Genomic DNA, 16,399 nt, shown 5'->3' on the forward strand with positions numbered 1-16,399 from the left:
TTACTGTAGTTTAATATACATTTCCCTCAAAATCTAAGTAAATGGATGAGCAGACTCACAAAAACCTTTACTGCTCTTAAACAAGTTCAAAGTTATAACTTATAAATATTCTTCTTTACTTTGAAAATATACAAAAAGTCTTCTCTGATAAAAACAAATTTATGTTAAAGATTATTTTATACCTAAATCTATGTTCCTGAATTAATATCATTTGCAATGATATCAAGCATATATTTTTTTGGTTTAACTTGTGTAAATTAATTCGTAGCTACTAATTAAATAGTTATATCCTCACTCAAAAATTTGCAAGTTCTCAAAACATTTCTATAATTCCTAAAATCCAATATAATCCATATTATAAAACTAACTCAAATTTTAAAATCCCTCAAATCCTATTTAATCCATATTATACAATTAACACTTAACTTAACACGTACAGTAGAATACTTAGCACATACATAAATAGGAAATTACGTATACGTTAATCGTTGCAAGTAATGCAGCTTAAAATAAGGATAAATCAAGATGATTTCGTTATCATTTTACACAACAAGTTCAACATCAATTTACGGTGTTTCAGTGTACAGCGAGTGTTTGTTTCGTGAATTGGCGTTCGATTTGTTTGATTCATGTTCAGATGGTTAGTCGAGTGCTGGAATCCAACGGATACGTGTACCGATGGATGTGGTGTGGTGTTGTAAACTAAACTAGGTCCAGAAAATGCATTATGGTCGCATACACCACGCATGTATTACACGAATATCGCTTGTACAGTTAGACAGACATTACACACACACACACGTAAATACATAGATTAGTATATTAATAGGCGGGTTGTAATTACATTTGAGCGTTCGTTACATAAATAAGTACGTAAGAAGTAGAAGTACGCTTATTCTGGGATTTCGGTTAATACATAATGAAATTAAAGCTCACAGGTCGAGACGAAAATAGACACGAAAAGGAATAGGTTAAATGAACAACGGAACGAAAGCAAACGAACAAACATATAGAACGGATAAAATGAAAATACATTTTTGTTTTACCTTAACCCTCTGAAGATCGATCGGATTCATAATGGTTCCTTGGAAGAACTCCACGGTGGTAAAATGACGTTTGAACAAACCCTCAAGTTCCAAATCGGGTGGTTTACTTTATAATTTTTCATTTGAAATTGATTGTTTTTTTTTTTTTTTTTTGGTTTTCATTTTGGTTTATCGTGGTTGTTGTGGGGAAATAATACAAAGTTTTTAGAGTTTTCAATGATTCCAATGTACACAGAGTTCACGTAGATTGGATTGTATTCAAAGGAACAGAAGAATATCATATCATTGCATGTGTGTGGGTTGGTGTTCGAAACACAACAAACAATATACAGATATTTATGATTATGGTGCGATTTTCGTAGTCCGCAAATATGCAAATGAAAAAGAAGAAAAACAAACGATGCAGACAATTATTTTAAAGAAAATCTCCAAGCCGAAGGTGCAACAAAAACTGTGATTCATTAAAACTAAACTGAACTAAAGTCGAAATACTGTAACCTCCTTACTTAAATTAGGTCTATGCTCTAGACAAAAACTCTTCTTAAATATCTAATTAACATTACTTAACTAGGCTCTCAAGGCTAAGTAAACTCTATGGGAGTATAAAAACTGTACGGATATGATACAAGAGGAATATTTGAATTCAACTTTTGGTTACTACGAATTGATAAATATAAAATATAATAAAATGTGAAGTATTTGTAAGCTTGAGCTTAAATTTGGATAAAAGGATATATGACAAAATTCAGCTAAGAAAGTCATTCCATTAAGCGGGGTAAAAATACTTTAAGCCAAGAAAAGAAACGATGAAACAAAAAAAATGGGATATGGTGAACGGGATTCTTAACTAAAGTCTATCTAAAATATTATAAACATCATTTATCACGAAGCTCTGAGAGGAATTGTTGGGAAAATGCTCTTCTCGAAAGCCTCATCAGCAGCAACCGGAAACCATTAATAATAATGCCGTAATAAAGCTATAAAATTGCAATAAAAATAAACATAATTGAATTGTTCAAGTTCAAAGTGAGAGCGAGCATAGATTTATGGCATAAAAAATAGAACGAGGAAGGGGGCGTGTCTTCTTTCATTTTTGTTTTCTTTTTTTTGCTGTGAAAGGTCAGCAGCGAAAGGTAGCCAAATTCTTTATAATTATTTGAATCGGAGGGCAAGTTGAGTGAAATTGCATCCTAGCTGTTGAAGAACTAAGTTGCGGGCACAAAAACATTCACAGGATCTAAGTATGAGTTGCACGTAAGATTCGCTGTTGTTTTTCATGTTGTTGATTATTTTGGAGTTTGATTTTGTTTTCTTTTGCTGGGACACCTGACAATCGGGGCTCGAGTAAATCGTTTAAATCGTTATTTCTGCGTGTCTTCACTGGTTTTCATGTATGTGTCTCTCTGTGTCTGTAGGTGTTCGTGTGTGTGTCTGTTGGTGTGGTGTGCATGTGGGTGTGGGTGTGGGTGTGGGCGTGGCTTGGTGTCTGTGTCACGGTGTGTGTTTGTGTACCTTGACTCGCTCCAGGTCGACTGCGTTCATCATAGTGCCCTGAAAAAAGGCCACTGTGGTATAGTGACGCTTCAGCAGTCCCTCTAGCTCCAGGTCAGGCTCTTTGCTATTTGGTTTACATTACAGTACATGATATGGCATATATATAGTTGAGTTTAGGCATTGATTAGTTACAAAGTGAACGTAAGAGGTATTTCCAAATCAAAATATTACATAACTTTCACTGACTGTGTGTTTTCTAGTCGCTAGATTAATGCAAATACTTAAAATAGTGCCTTTAACTAACTTAACTGACTGCAAAACTGGCATCCCAACTATCGATTTAGCGGCCAGCAGCTGCACAGATGTGAAATTAATCAAATTTAGATATTATTACTATGTAAGTGGTCTAAAGTCGCAGATTTCATACGATCCGATTTTATTGCAAAAACTATTGCCTACTTTCCTGCGCCGCCGCTGGCCGCTAATCCACTTTATTTTTAACTGCTTAGGTACTGCGCTAATTATTCTCTTGCTGCTGAATTAAAACTGAATGGAACATACATTTATCAAATAATAATGGAAATAAAACAACGACACAACAAATTAGCAATACGACTGTAAACAGGTTATTCTTCTGCTTAGGCGCTAATTGGATTCTGGATGGACTTACCGATGGAGAAAGACCACTTCGACATCGACATCCTCCCGATCTTCGTGGAGGAAGTCCTTCAGGAAATGCGACACGGATTCGTATGTTATATGACCGCATACCACAATATGTCTTGAGTTGGTGGGGGTTGGGTAGATAGAAAAATAGATTAGTTCCTTGAATGGGCAGCGATTCAAACGATTAATGCAATAATTTCACTTAAATCTAGTGTGGAATGCACTGAAGCTCTGTACATGTGTGACGTATGTGTGTGTTTCAAATGAGCATGTGTGTGTGTGTGTGTTACGGTGTTTCAGTGTTAGTGTGCGATTAAAGCGGAAAAAAGGAAAATTGAATTTAGTTCAAGTCATGAAATTAAATTCACTTCCTTAGCCGAATTATTGATCTCAGATTTAATCACATTCCATTGATCTGCCATGAAGCCAAGTCCATAATATAGTACATATGTGTGTTGTCAGTGTTCGTGTGTTTGAGTGCTTTGAATGTGTTTGAATGAGTGCATGTTCTTCGGTGCGGTTATTGATTCGAGTATATTCATTGTTTTGTATTGCTGTATATTTCTTTATATTGATTATGCTTTGATCTGTTTGTATTATTTATCAACTGCTTATCGTTGCCTTGTTATGATTATCTTTATGGCTTGTCAGTATTATTTGGTGGTAAAGTATAATTACTTTGCATTTTCTTAGGAAACAAACATTTATCAAAATTATACAAAATACACGAACTCATAATTGAAACTAAAAACTTAAATGATAAATGCAAAATGCATGAATTTAGTCTGCTACCCCAGGGGCTTGTACACAAATCAATCAATGGCAATAAATCAAAAGACACAAAATGAGGATCTTGTCGCCGCATTTTCGGCACTCTGCCGCTGCAGTTCGCCAATCGAAATGATAAGTATATATAAACGATTGTCGAAAATAATATTGTTCTAAGTAAAGGCTTAGCTACGCACACCATTTTCGGTAGTAATCAACTTACATGCATCAAGTAAAGCATCAAAAGTAGTCAGCAACTGGCCAACGCATTTGTTTTCTATATACACATTGTATAATACACTACTCTCATTCCAGGTATATAAATTACTACTACAGGTGCTAATTATACAAGAGATTATTTGTATTGGGTATTTACTGTAGTCACAGTCATGCAATCAGGCAGTCAGGCAAACCGGGCAGGCATTCTTCCCATACCTAGTAAAAAGTGAGTGTCAGTGCCACTACACATGCATACTTCTACATTATTTTTTCGAGTGTTGGATGTTTGTGAATTTGTGAGTTTGTGGATGTGCGTTGAGAATCAGCGAACTATATCAGATAGTTCCCAATTACTATACACCTACGGTTTCAGCTACAATGTCGATGAAAGTCAAAGGATAATAGTCCTTCAAATCAATGGGTTAAGTCCTTGTCCGTAGAAATATTTAACAAAAAGTCAGTACAACAATCGTTTGTTTTCTAGAAAAAAGGTAAGCGTGGTCAACAATTTAATGATCGATGTCATGATTGTGATCTGTTATATGTTCAATCCATTTTTGTAGATCAAATCCGGATGCAAGGCAACTGTTTACCTCTACGGTGGCAATAAAAAAACTGTGCTCGACTAGTTCGCTAAAACGAAAGAAGAACTTCAATTTGCATTTAAACAAGAAAGAAAGAAAGTAAATGCACTACATTCGATTAGTTCTGGTGTTGCTGGTATTTCTTTTCATTGCTGCAGCTAGGAAAACGAATGGTGACGTTTGGAATTAAATGTTTCTTTTTTTTTTTTCTTGAAATGAAATAATATAGAGTGAGAAGGTTTAACATATTTGATGCCTGGCCACGCATTTTCATTGTTTTATTTTCATATACAGAATGGCTGCTCAGAATAGGAAAACATAAATCTATTTCAATGCGCCAAATCTATCGCTCAGAAATGTGCAATGAATGTGAGTGGATCTTTTGAGGAAATCAAAAACTGTGGATAGGAGAGATCTTGAAAGAGAGACAGAGTTACAGAGAGACAGGAGATGTGTGTATGTAGAGATTGGGTGGGGCTCGGATACGGATACGGATACGGTTACGGATGCAGTGGTGGAATCGGGTTCAGTTGCGTTTACGGATACGGATGGTATACTCAGAATCAGAATATGAACTGTCCTCATCGGAGGAGGTTCGTTAGCTAGAGAACAGGGGCCGCGCATCATAACATCATATCTAATCGTCCTGGACCTCCTACCTGATCCTGATCCTGATTTTGATTGGGGTTTTGATTTCGAGCTTAATCCTGATCCGAACAAGGTGGGCAAAGGAAATCAAATGAAATCGCCGAGCGCATCCATACACAACACTGAGTTTACGACAAAAGTGGGTGGAGTGGAGATTCAGTTTCATCCGATTCGCATTGTATAATCTGTGTGTGTGTGCTGTAGGTTATGGTTGTTTATCTCATTATTACTTGATCATACCGTTGTATTCGAATGTTCGTTGAAACGAAAGTATGGTAAAAGAAGAGGAAAGTATCAAAACCATAAGAGTATAGAGTAGATGTGTGTGGATGTGTATAGCATGGGGTATGTGTATACAAGTTTACCAAGAACTACAACACTGATAGTATCTGATAACTGATTGAAGGTTTGAAGAGAGAAAGATATGAATATATAGAGAGGCAGAGAGTAAGAGTATAATATGCGGGAAAGATAAATGGGTTTTATTGATTGATAGGTTTCATTGATTCGCTTTACACACACATCGATGTTTAATCCGTTTCTCAGATGGCAGCTGCCTGCTGATTTTGGTCAAGATGTCAAAGCCAGTTTTCAAGCCGTGTGTTCTAATATTGTACATTATCTAGCCAAAAATATTGAGCAAATTGAAGTCTTCCGTGGAAATTGCTTGGTATTTACAAATTGCTGTCTGTACTTGGGGAGAAAAAGTCTATAGAGAGTTCGACTCTATGCATGTGTGTGTACATTTTGAATTAAATGGATTCTAACATTTACGTATACAATCGAATCAATAGTATTATTATTGTTAATATTATTATTGTATTTAGTATGCATTATTATCGTTCAATGTTAAATCGTTTAGGTGGATATACATATACGCATGTATATTTATTTATGTATATAGATATATATATACGAGTTACGACTTCGATAGCAAGGACTATATAGACAATTACGATAATGTAACACAATAATAAACACCAATCACTGATTCACTTCAAGGGCTAATACAAATGCAAAACGAGGCTAGGATGATATGGCATACAGAAAAAGAGACAAACTAAAGAGTATACGCATATTGAATTTCGATTAATGCCAATCATCAGCTCTGACTTCACACTCGCTGGGTCGACCTGCAAATTACACGTATCCAATTCGTTTCTAGATGAACCAAAGAATAATATTCAAACAATATACCCAAAATTGTAAATCAAACACGATTAAGCCGCGTTTTTCTTTCTTTTTTTTTGAAACTGAAGACGAACGTGCAAATCAAACGAAAAGTTAGGAGCTAAAGAATTTAGGTTCAAGATCAGGATGTACGAGTACGAATATAGAGAGTAGAAAGTAGCAGAAGAGTAAGTTGATAATTTGGCGTTCAAATTGAGGATGTAGTATGGAAACTCACAACAAGATAGCATTTGGTAGTTAAGAGTACGCACATGATATAGTAGATACACTCAGAACAGTATTTTAAGTACGAAACAATTGATTGTATGTGGTACGATTCTCAAATACGATCAAATCTGCAAAATGCCAATTCAAAGAACACAAAACTCAAAACTGGCAAATGAAAACGCAAATCGATGGGCGAAACTTAGGTAAAAGTAATGAAACTAATGCATAACCCGGCACAGCCCCCCATTTCCAAGGGGGGTTACGTCCTAAGTTACCTTTACATATTGATTTTTTTTTGGAACTACTTATGTAGACACGTCTAGGTCGCAAAACTAAAAGGAAATCAACTGAAGTACAACCAACACAAAATGAGTTGTTCGAGAACTGAAACATATACTTGTTGTTCTTTTTTCATATAAGCAATATGAGTATTTTAGTTAAAATTTTCTTGTTGATTTCGGCTTTATTTTTTTTCAATTGCTGTGTGGGTGTTTTATATTCCGTGGCTGTTTGTTGTTGTTGGTGTTGTTGCGGTGGTGGTGAGTGTTTGATCGATTAAATGTTTTGAATTTGGGCTGGGTGATTGATTGATTGGCTGATTTTGATTGATGGCCTGGATAGTTGGAATGTACAAATGCTGTGTTGTCACTGTGTTGTTTATGTGCCGTCCTGAGCTTTCCAACGGTCCCACCGGGCGTATGAGTAATATATTGTGTGTGTCGCTTGAGTTGCTGTTGGTGATTACTGTGATTGGACTGGTATTGGTATTGGTATTGGTGGGTTGGTTGGTAGGTTGGTTGGTTGGTTGGTTGGTTGAATCGGATTGGATTGGCCATGTTTGTGGTGGCTTTAAGTGTGGATGGCTGGTGTTAGGCTGGTGTGTATCTATTGGTAGAATCAAAATCAAATTTCAGCTACTTTTCCACACTCGCAAATCGTTTGGCATGAATGAAGCGCAAACTAAAAGTAAATTCTATCAATTGGTATCGTTTCAATGTTTATTCGACTGCTTTTGGCAGAAATTTAATTTTGATTTGGTGTTTACTTTTGGAAACATAAATGCTCGTTGTTGGTTAGATTTTTAAAATTGGTTGTTGGCTTATAAATTATGATTGGTATTTTATTTTTGTGGTAGTAGTCTTATTGTAGTTGTTGTTGTAGTAGTAGTTTTTTTTATATAATTTTTGGTTTAATCAGTTTGTTGATTAATTGTTTACGATTGATTGTAAGAAAATTTGGTTTGTCTCACCTTCGCCCTTTTTCATTTTTTAATGTGCCCCCATATTTGGCTCTTGTTCCAATCAAGTCTATAATCTCAGGTATACAACTTGCAAAAATCGCCTGTTTACAGTATGAAAGATAATGATGACAGTGAAGTATTTTTGATCTATTCGGTTTTTTGATTTTTTTTTTGTTGTTAAACATAAATAAAAAAGCATTACACAAATTTCGTTTGACACAAGACACAAGAGGCAGAGAAAGTGGCCCGAAGAATCAGCAGAGAGTTAGAGAAACAGAGAGAATGTTGGGGGGAATGGGTAAGTCAGACTCGAAGAAGGATCCCTATATAAGCACAGGATAAAACGCAGCCAAGTGGATTATTTCGGATATATCTCATATGAAGCTCCTCTTGGTGGTTCTCGTTGTTTTGGCTCTGGTTGCTGCGGCTTCATTTAACCAGAAGTTTAACTAGAAGTTGTTGTTATGTCTTCGATCGTAAACAAGGAAAATCAAAATGATATCAAAGAAACAAAATGTATGTAAAAAATCGGTCTTATTATCTTCATAAATCGATGGGCCGCTTCGACGGCTTGCAGCTAGTTTCTTATGGCTCTAATGGTTTCTTGGGGTTACGTGTTGTGTGGTTCGATTACGGAACATACGTACATATAGTATAGTAAACATATTCAAAGTCTAGGTGGAGAAGTAACGCCTAGTAACTCGGTGCCAAGTACACACGCACACACATCGACGGCCATTTGACCTTCGACTTCATCTTTGTGGTGGGTTTCAGTGCCTAAACTCTAGACTAGGACTACTCAAATCGGGTGATGCTAACATTCTAACAGACTAAACCGCACGTATGTGTGTGTGTTGGGTATCGTATCGGGTGGGAATCGGTTCGGAACGGGAAAGAGTTACAGATAATGTGAGGACATGATGCTGATACTGAATACGATCAAAAGATACGGATACTGCAACTCTTTACTGATATACAAATATATAATTTATTTTTATCTAAATGATGATAGTCGTAAAACATATTTCAACGCCAAAAAAGCGCCGGTTTCGTACTGGTTTCGTTTTGTTTTCGTTTTCGTTTTTGTTTTTTAAGTTTTAGTTTTATTTTTATGCGTGGCTGCGGCATACAAAGTGGGTGCAAGCAAATAAACGACTTTGAAATATAGATGATTAGATTGTTCGATTAGGTAAGGTGTGGAATTAGTTTCGTATTGGTATGGTAAATAAATTACAAGTAATCGATATAGTACGTTGGATAAGTTGAAATTGCAAAAACGTAACTACTGCAACTTTATTTATGTATGTATCGCATATAGGAACAAGTGGAAAACATATGGAAATCATATTCATATTGGAAACTCAAAATTCTATGCGGGAACCAAAGCAGCAACTGGGTGTAAGTGTGTTTCAACCGAAATTAGAAAATCGAAAGATAATGAAACCAACGCACAAACAAACGATTCAACAAAAATGCATTTCGGTAACTAAATAAGAAGCCAGTTGGGAGAACATATATATATTCTTACATACAAGTATGTATATTGATTCAGCGCTAGTTTTGGAGCTTAACACTTCGAACTCAAAATCAATGACGCAGCTGAAGTTGCATAAAAACACGCAATAGTGGCTCTGGTCTATATAGTATGTACGGTAATAATCAAAATCCAAAGTCAAAACTAAACAGAAACCAAAGACGAACTCAAAGATTACACTTTTCAAATGCAGCGAGTCTAGCCCTTATAAATATTCGCTGAAAAAAAATCCATATTTCCTGGGTAGCCCTTTTCAAATACTTCTGTAAATTAGTTTCTGGAAAATGTATTGTGTTATGTGGTTATTGAATACTGTTTTAGTAGGTTCTTTTTGTTGTTTAGCAAAAGTTTGAAATGTGCATGCTTTAAATATCGAACACAACAAATGCGGGAGCCCATCGATAAAACTTTTATTAATTAGCAAAAAGTCTGCAACTAATGTACAGTAAAGATTAGTGAGACGAATAGGGGTAAGACGGCCCAGAGATTTCGAAATTTAGACGACAAAAAGTGTTGCATACCCACAGGCGCCAAACAAGAGAAACATATTTAGTTTACGATACTTCTTTGATGGTTTAAGCAATTTATGAAATTTTACAATTTATCTGTCTAGCTAACAATAAGCCTAATGAAACGCACGCAAAAATGAAGCCATAGTTTCAAAAAATAAGAGTAATGTGTGTAAACGACAACGAGAATTACAGAAGGATTTGACAAGTAAATTACATAAATTATATCTCTTATACGGAATAGATTATTCCCTGGATTTTTGTGTAATTTTTGCCATGATTCTTTGAATGTGTTTCCTTTTTTTAATTGTTTGTTTAACTAAATACAGACACATGCCGCCAAGAAACCAATGCCTTTCAAGTCCTAATTGATTTTTCTTAATACTTTTTCTTTGGTTTAGCTTTATGAAAATAACAAAACAAGATAAATATTTTTTTTAATTTGGTCGGAAGCCCTGGCAACAATTTTCGAAACTCATTTGTTGCCGTCAGAGTTTGTCATTTTTATGCAATTCCAGGTAACGTCGATAAAAATGTTCAATAACAAGGTGAAAAATAAGAAATCAATCGAAATAATAAATAAGCTGTTGGTTCATTGACTGAAGTTAGGTAAAGAAAATGTTGTAATACAAATAGAATTCAAGACTCTTCGATTGCTGCGGTGTTTTTGGTATTTGTTTGCATTTATAATCATTTCTTGTTTATCTTGATATTTTCGTGTTGTATAGTTTTGGTAATTTCTCTTAGCGGTACAGCCAGCAACGTGTTCGTGTACCTTTTTCTAGGATCCTTGCTATATGTTCCACCATATTTGCTTCTTTGGGCAGCCAGTTCAGTGATTTCTGGTATCCAACTAGCGAAAACGGCCTAAATTCAACAACACACATACACATTTAGATTGATTGAGAGGTGCCAAAAAGGAGATTCAGTTCAGTTTGTTTTTTTCGTTATTTTGTTTTTAACTGGTTGGTTTTGTTCTGTTGGGCTAACAAATTTGATCTATGGAGTGTTAGTGTTTGTGTGGCTTTAAAAGAAATGGACAAAATTATTATATTTTGACAACGTTGACGCTGACGACGAAGAACAGTGCAGAATGGGAACCGCTCAACCCGCAATTAAGCTCTGATTCATACTCACAGCAGTATTCGCACTCACTCTACTCACTCACATCGCACTCACTCGTTTATTTACACCGATTAACATACTTGCCACTCACTCCATCCGATACAGATACAGATACTTTAAGGCTAATTGTACATTACTTTACACGATTTCTCGCCACGAGTTCGCATTTTGTTCGCATCTATTTACTGTACTGTACTCTTACTTGATTACATCTAATAATTTACATTGGTAGTTTACAATACACGACAGTGCTGGGGCCTAGACAGAGACAAATTTTGGAGTCGAGATGTTCGTGGGGAGCAAGATCCCTCCTAAAAGTCATCTGGAATTATTATTGGTAGTGCGCTAGTCTTTACGCTATTCAAATACCGTACTTTGTACAATCCTAATTACATTTTACTATGAGTATTTATGGGTAGGTACGCTTCCGATTCTTCGGATTGAATAAGTAGTAGGGTGATGAGAAAGCAATACTTCGGTTCGCCGAATTTACAAGGTGATCCCATGGGAAGTACCTTTTGGGTGAGCTTTACTTTAGATATATGGACCAGCGAGACTGACAAATGAAGTTACATATTTAGTAGGAATAAAGGGGAAATATGAATTGAATAATACATATCTTGCAAAGAAGGTGGCTTGAGTTTGCTCTCTTCAAGAAAATACGATTTGAATTACGTGTCATGACTTTGGATAGTTTAGTTACTTTATTCAATGCGTGACCGATGCTTTTTATAGGGACTGGTGTTGTAGATTATATGTTTATAAGTGGGGGCTCTATAAATCTGTGTGGGATGTGGTACAACAATGCGCCTAAGTAGATTGCACAAATGCTTTAGGTTATCGAAATAAATATATATATGAACCTTGAACTATTGCAAATTGATAAACGCATATCTTGTATCATAACTCTGGTGTTAATACGAAACGTTTAAAGCATGGCAAAGTATAAGTGTCAAACGATAATATCTTGAATAAAATGTTTACTCTTCAGACAAAATTCAAAGTAAAATGGCCAAAATGAACTCACGCTTGCCTACAAAGTGATTATATGATAGACATTGCCAAAGAGTTCAATAAAAATGTTTAACGAAACGAAACAAATTAGGAGGAACACAAGTACCAAGGAAAATAAACAAATAAAATTGGAAAACCAAACCTAAGTAAATGGAACATTAAAATGTTTAATGGCTTGTACAAATAGAACGATGTGTTTTCGAATCTGCTGAAATGTCTCTGACTGCGAGGCAACAAAAATGGTTAAAAATTATAATAAATAAATACGAACCGAAGTACAAATCGGATGATTAAATTGTACTTTACTTTTATTACTTGTTTGATGATTTATCAAATGTCATATCTGTTTCGGTATTCGAAATACATATTTATCAAGGAACAAAATAGTTTAAAACGGACGACTTAAGAGTCGGCTGAACTACTTTTTGATGCGGGTAAGTCAACTGTATATGCGATCATAGAGATACAATGAAATTAGGGAAACAAAGTGAAAGGGTAACAGACTATTTAATTTATCGACTTTGATCAATATTAAGACTTAGTGATTTATCTAATTGGACTTTTACTTTACCCTAGATGGGCTCAAAATACTATGAATGTGTGTTTTTTTACAAAAGTTTTCTTTTGTACTTCAACCGATCCTAACACTTCGAATTTTGTTTTGGAAAATCTTAAGATAATAGTTCTCATCAGATGGGACTTCCTCACTAAGAGCATATTGCTATCATGGTAAGGTTTATATATTTTCATGTTATACTTTAGATTTATTGCGATTTATAACTTTTTGTGAATTATTTTAAGAATGTGGCTTGGTGTTTTTCACATCAAATGCGATTATTATGTTTTATTTTTATTGGGTTTAATTATAGTTTTTATAGACTACCTCTTTCCGTGTTCTCTTTTCAGTTCACCGCCATACTTATTGCCACTACCGACGAGTTCAATTATCTCCGGTATACTGCTGGCAAACATTGCCTAAAATATTGCATCGTACACGAAATTAACAAAAATCAATTCAGCAAAAATATATGTACTGGTTAGGATTTAAATACAGTGATTGTGTCTTAGGCTTAGTCTAGTAGTTATCACTATGCTTTGATTGCTTTCACTTGGGCATTAAGGACAAAAAAAAGAAAACGCAGAAGGCGGTTATCTGGTGGGTACGAAGTCAGGCCAGGACATTCACACCCAAAGGATATCTAAGGATGCCTAAAAGCGTTCTGGTCCATTCGGTCCATTGGTTACACAAATATGCGGCAGCCAGCATTAAAGCATGCAAGAACATTAACTTTTGGATAATATATAGATGTATTTGGAAAGCTCCTATCCTAACCGACAGATCCCTGAAACATATAGTCCTCACTCTTGGCTGTGTGTGTTGGGTATTTCTGGTGTTTGGTGTCTACGAATCTTCCATTACAAAAACCAAAGCATATCGAAAGTTTCAAATGAAAAGTGATAAGGTAACTGCATGCATAAGTATCGATTATGGGAGAAAGTATTGAATGGGGCTGCGTGAACGTATGAGTCGAGTGCCCCCATCTGTATATAAGATATTAAATCTTGTGGATATCGAACGGATACATATAGCAGATATATCCGGGCGTGTGTGAGCGTGTGTTTGTTCGTGGTGGGGGTCGGAAAAAAGAAAACGCGTTAAGCTTGGGTGATGAGTTAAGCTAACGAAACTTTGGTAGGATAAACGCAAATACGAAACTCAGCCGAAGGGCCTCAAATAAAGTTCCATAATTCATAACTTGTGCAGCGGTATTAAGTCGTTCTATGTATTTACATAACGTGGCATGTACATAGTAGAAATGCAATTAACAAATGTATTGAGTATTAAGTCTAAAGTTACGTAAGAGTAAGAGAGAGAGAGAGGTCAAAGGGCAACAGGGTCAACGCATGGTTACTCTATGGTTACGTCTAAAAGAGTTCGAACTCAGTATCGATTATTCACTATAGAGTATAGAGTATCGAGAGTGCTACACTCTGGCTAGTATTGGTACTGATACGGATACGGATATGGATACTGATACTGATACTGATACTGCTCTTGCTTTGGCTACTCAACTATGGTTTCTGAGCACAACTGTACTAGTGGTAAGTAGTAGATTAGGCGGCAACCAAAACTTAAATCATTCACACACTTCAGCACTTCCAATCCCGCTTCGGCCGGGCCTAAACTCAATGGGCATCGAGGCGGACAGAGATAGGAGAGAGAAACACTGGCTACATCTGGATAATATATATGTGGTATATATTATATACGTACTCGGTTAGAACTAAGAGAAGGCTTAGACTTATCGGTATGTCTGCTGTTTGTGTTCAGACGGGTATTTGTTTTACTTTTCTCTAGTTTTTTTTATTTCTTGTTTTGTTTTTTTTTTTTTTTGCACTTGTGCATTTGCGTTGCGAACTTACCAAGCCGACGAGCAGAAAGAACACGAGAAATGTTCTTCCCAGGACAGTCTCACAGTAAACGTCACCATATCCTACCGTTGACATGGTCACAATTAGGAAATAGACACAGGTCCAATACGATAAACGATGAGCATTATTAAAATCCAGCGGATCGCCAGAGTTCTCCAGCTAAATTTTAAGTAAATGCAAATGCAATTATCAGCCGCATCAGCGGATCAGGTCGTCCAAAGTCCTCTTCGGTTGGACACTCCATAAACACATCGAAACATATATTTGTTCGTAAATATTGTGGCGTATCGAAAGTGCCTGCTTTTGGGGCTCTGTAGCGGGCTGCAACGCGGCGTATGCGTAATATTCGGGACTGGCTCCTCGCACACGCTGCAAGCCCACCACAGAGTCACCCACACAGGCACAACCGATCGCGCGTGCGTGTATGTGTGTCGAGTGTTTGTGTGTGTGAGTGCTTATGTGTTTGTGTGTTTCTACATACCAGATGTATAATGCCCGCTGCTGTTAACCACACGGATATAAAAATTGATACTAGTTGAGCCAAGCGTATGGAGCTCGATGTTTTTAGTACGTTTAAATATTGTAAAATATCTGGAACAGTCATGAGACGTAGCGCTCGAAGAAATCGAAGACCTGTTCACGATAATACACAAGGTATATACACAATTGCATACAGGCGGATGTTTCATGTAGAGTAAGGCACATTGCATGCATACAAATCGATCAGGACACTGTTTTTTGGGTCTGGCTGTTTTTGTGTGGCTGTTTCTGTGTTTCATAGTGACTGTGTGTGTGTGTGTGTGTGAAGGATATCTATATACACTTGGGAATCTGATTGATTTCCAATCTTGAGCAACACCGATTTGTATGCATATAACATTTTGGAATTTCATTGGGATAGGTTAATTTGAGAGGGATTGTTTCGCTTACCGATCCATGTTCGATCTAAATATATTGATACGAAGGACGGGGGTATTGTAAAATAATCTACAAAACTGTACATTTCTAACATAAACCAAAGCTTATCGGACGCCGCTATGAACTGTAAGAAGATTGTCAGATTAAAAAAAACGAAAGAGTTTTTAAGAATTTATCGCATAAATCAAAATACCAAAATCATCATCGCTCCAGACCAATTGATTCAAATAATTCTTAAATCAACTCAGTGTGTGCGCTGGTGTGGTCAGTGTGTCAGTGTGTGTGTGTCTGTCTGTCTAATTGGCCGTCGGCAACTTACTCGTATAAAAAAGTAAACCATAAAAAATATATTGAATGCGAGATCGATCTGTTGAGTAATGTTGTTACTCCACTTTTGGCATCTTTCGACTTCTTCGCTAGATGCATCAACAAAGTATATAATGAGGGATGCAATGCTGAGTATAAATACGAGTACGACCTGCAAGAGAAAATGGAAACATAATTAAAAGGCATCATTACAAACCACATTAAATTACAGCTCTTCCGCAGCTTATAAATAATCGCTATAAAACATATTTTGTTCATCAGCCATAAGGGAGACATCCCTTATCGATTTTGTAAATTAAAGAACCGCACATGACATGAGTTATTCTGCTTAAGAGAACAGCAAGCTCATTTAATAACTCATAAATTCATTGGCTGTTATAAAATAAACCCACACACAACTGCCTTACAAATATGAGCAGCTGCTACATTTCTGTGCCATAAATCACGGCCTTGTCAGATGACAACCGCATTCGAAC

The 16,399-nt window shown here is 36.1% G+C and overlaps 1 protein-coding gene across 16 annotated transcripts in view; it reads right to left on the reverse strand.

The window, feature by feature from the left end:
* The window catches only part of LOC6554692 (calcium-activated potassium channel slowpoke), a 46,658-nt gene that overhangs the window by 18,409 nt on the left and 11,850 nt on the right, over positions 1–16,399 (reverse strand). For 5 of the 16 annotated variants that reach the window (XM_015153436.2, XM_015153464.2, XM_015153460.2 and 2 more), the window contains 7 exons: positions 15,916–16,074; positions 15,609–15,720; positions 15,160–15,311; positions 14,670–14,837; positions 13,129–13,220; positions 3,211–3,321; positions 1,047–1,152 (listed from right to left, as the gene is read on the reverse strand). In XM_015153436.2, the coding sequence (XP_015008922.1) occupies positions 1,047–1,152; positions 3,211–3,321; positions 13,129–13,220; positions 14,670–14,837; positions 15,160–15,311; positions 15,609–15,720; positions 15,916–16,074 (900 nt within the window). Of the gene's footprint in view, positions 1–1,046; positions 1,153–2,558; positions 2,665–3,210; positions 3,322–8,072; positions 8,165–10,881; positions 10,974–13,128; positions 13,221–14,669; positions 14,838–15,159; positions 15,312–15,608; positions 15,721–15,915; positions 16,075–16,399 lie in introns of all 16 variants that reach the window. The other 11 variants (XM_015153440.2, XM_026983949.1, XM_015153437.2 and 8 more) reach the window with 5 other exon arrangements.

This window comes from Drosophila erecta, unplaced genomic scaffold (genome assembly GCF_003286155.1).
Source record: "Drosophila erecta strain 14021-0224.00,06,07 unplaced genomic scaffold, DereRS2 tig00000000-arrow-pilon, whole genome shotgun sequence".
Classification (NCBI taxonomy): Eukaryota; Metazoa; Arthropoda; class Insecta; order Diptera; family Drosophilidae; genus Drosophila; species Drosophila erecta.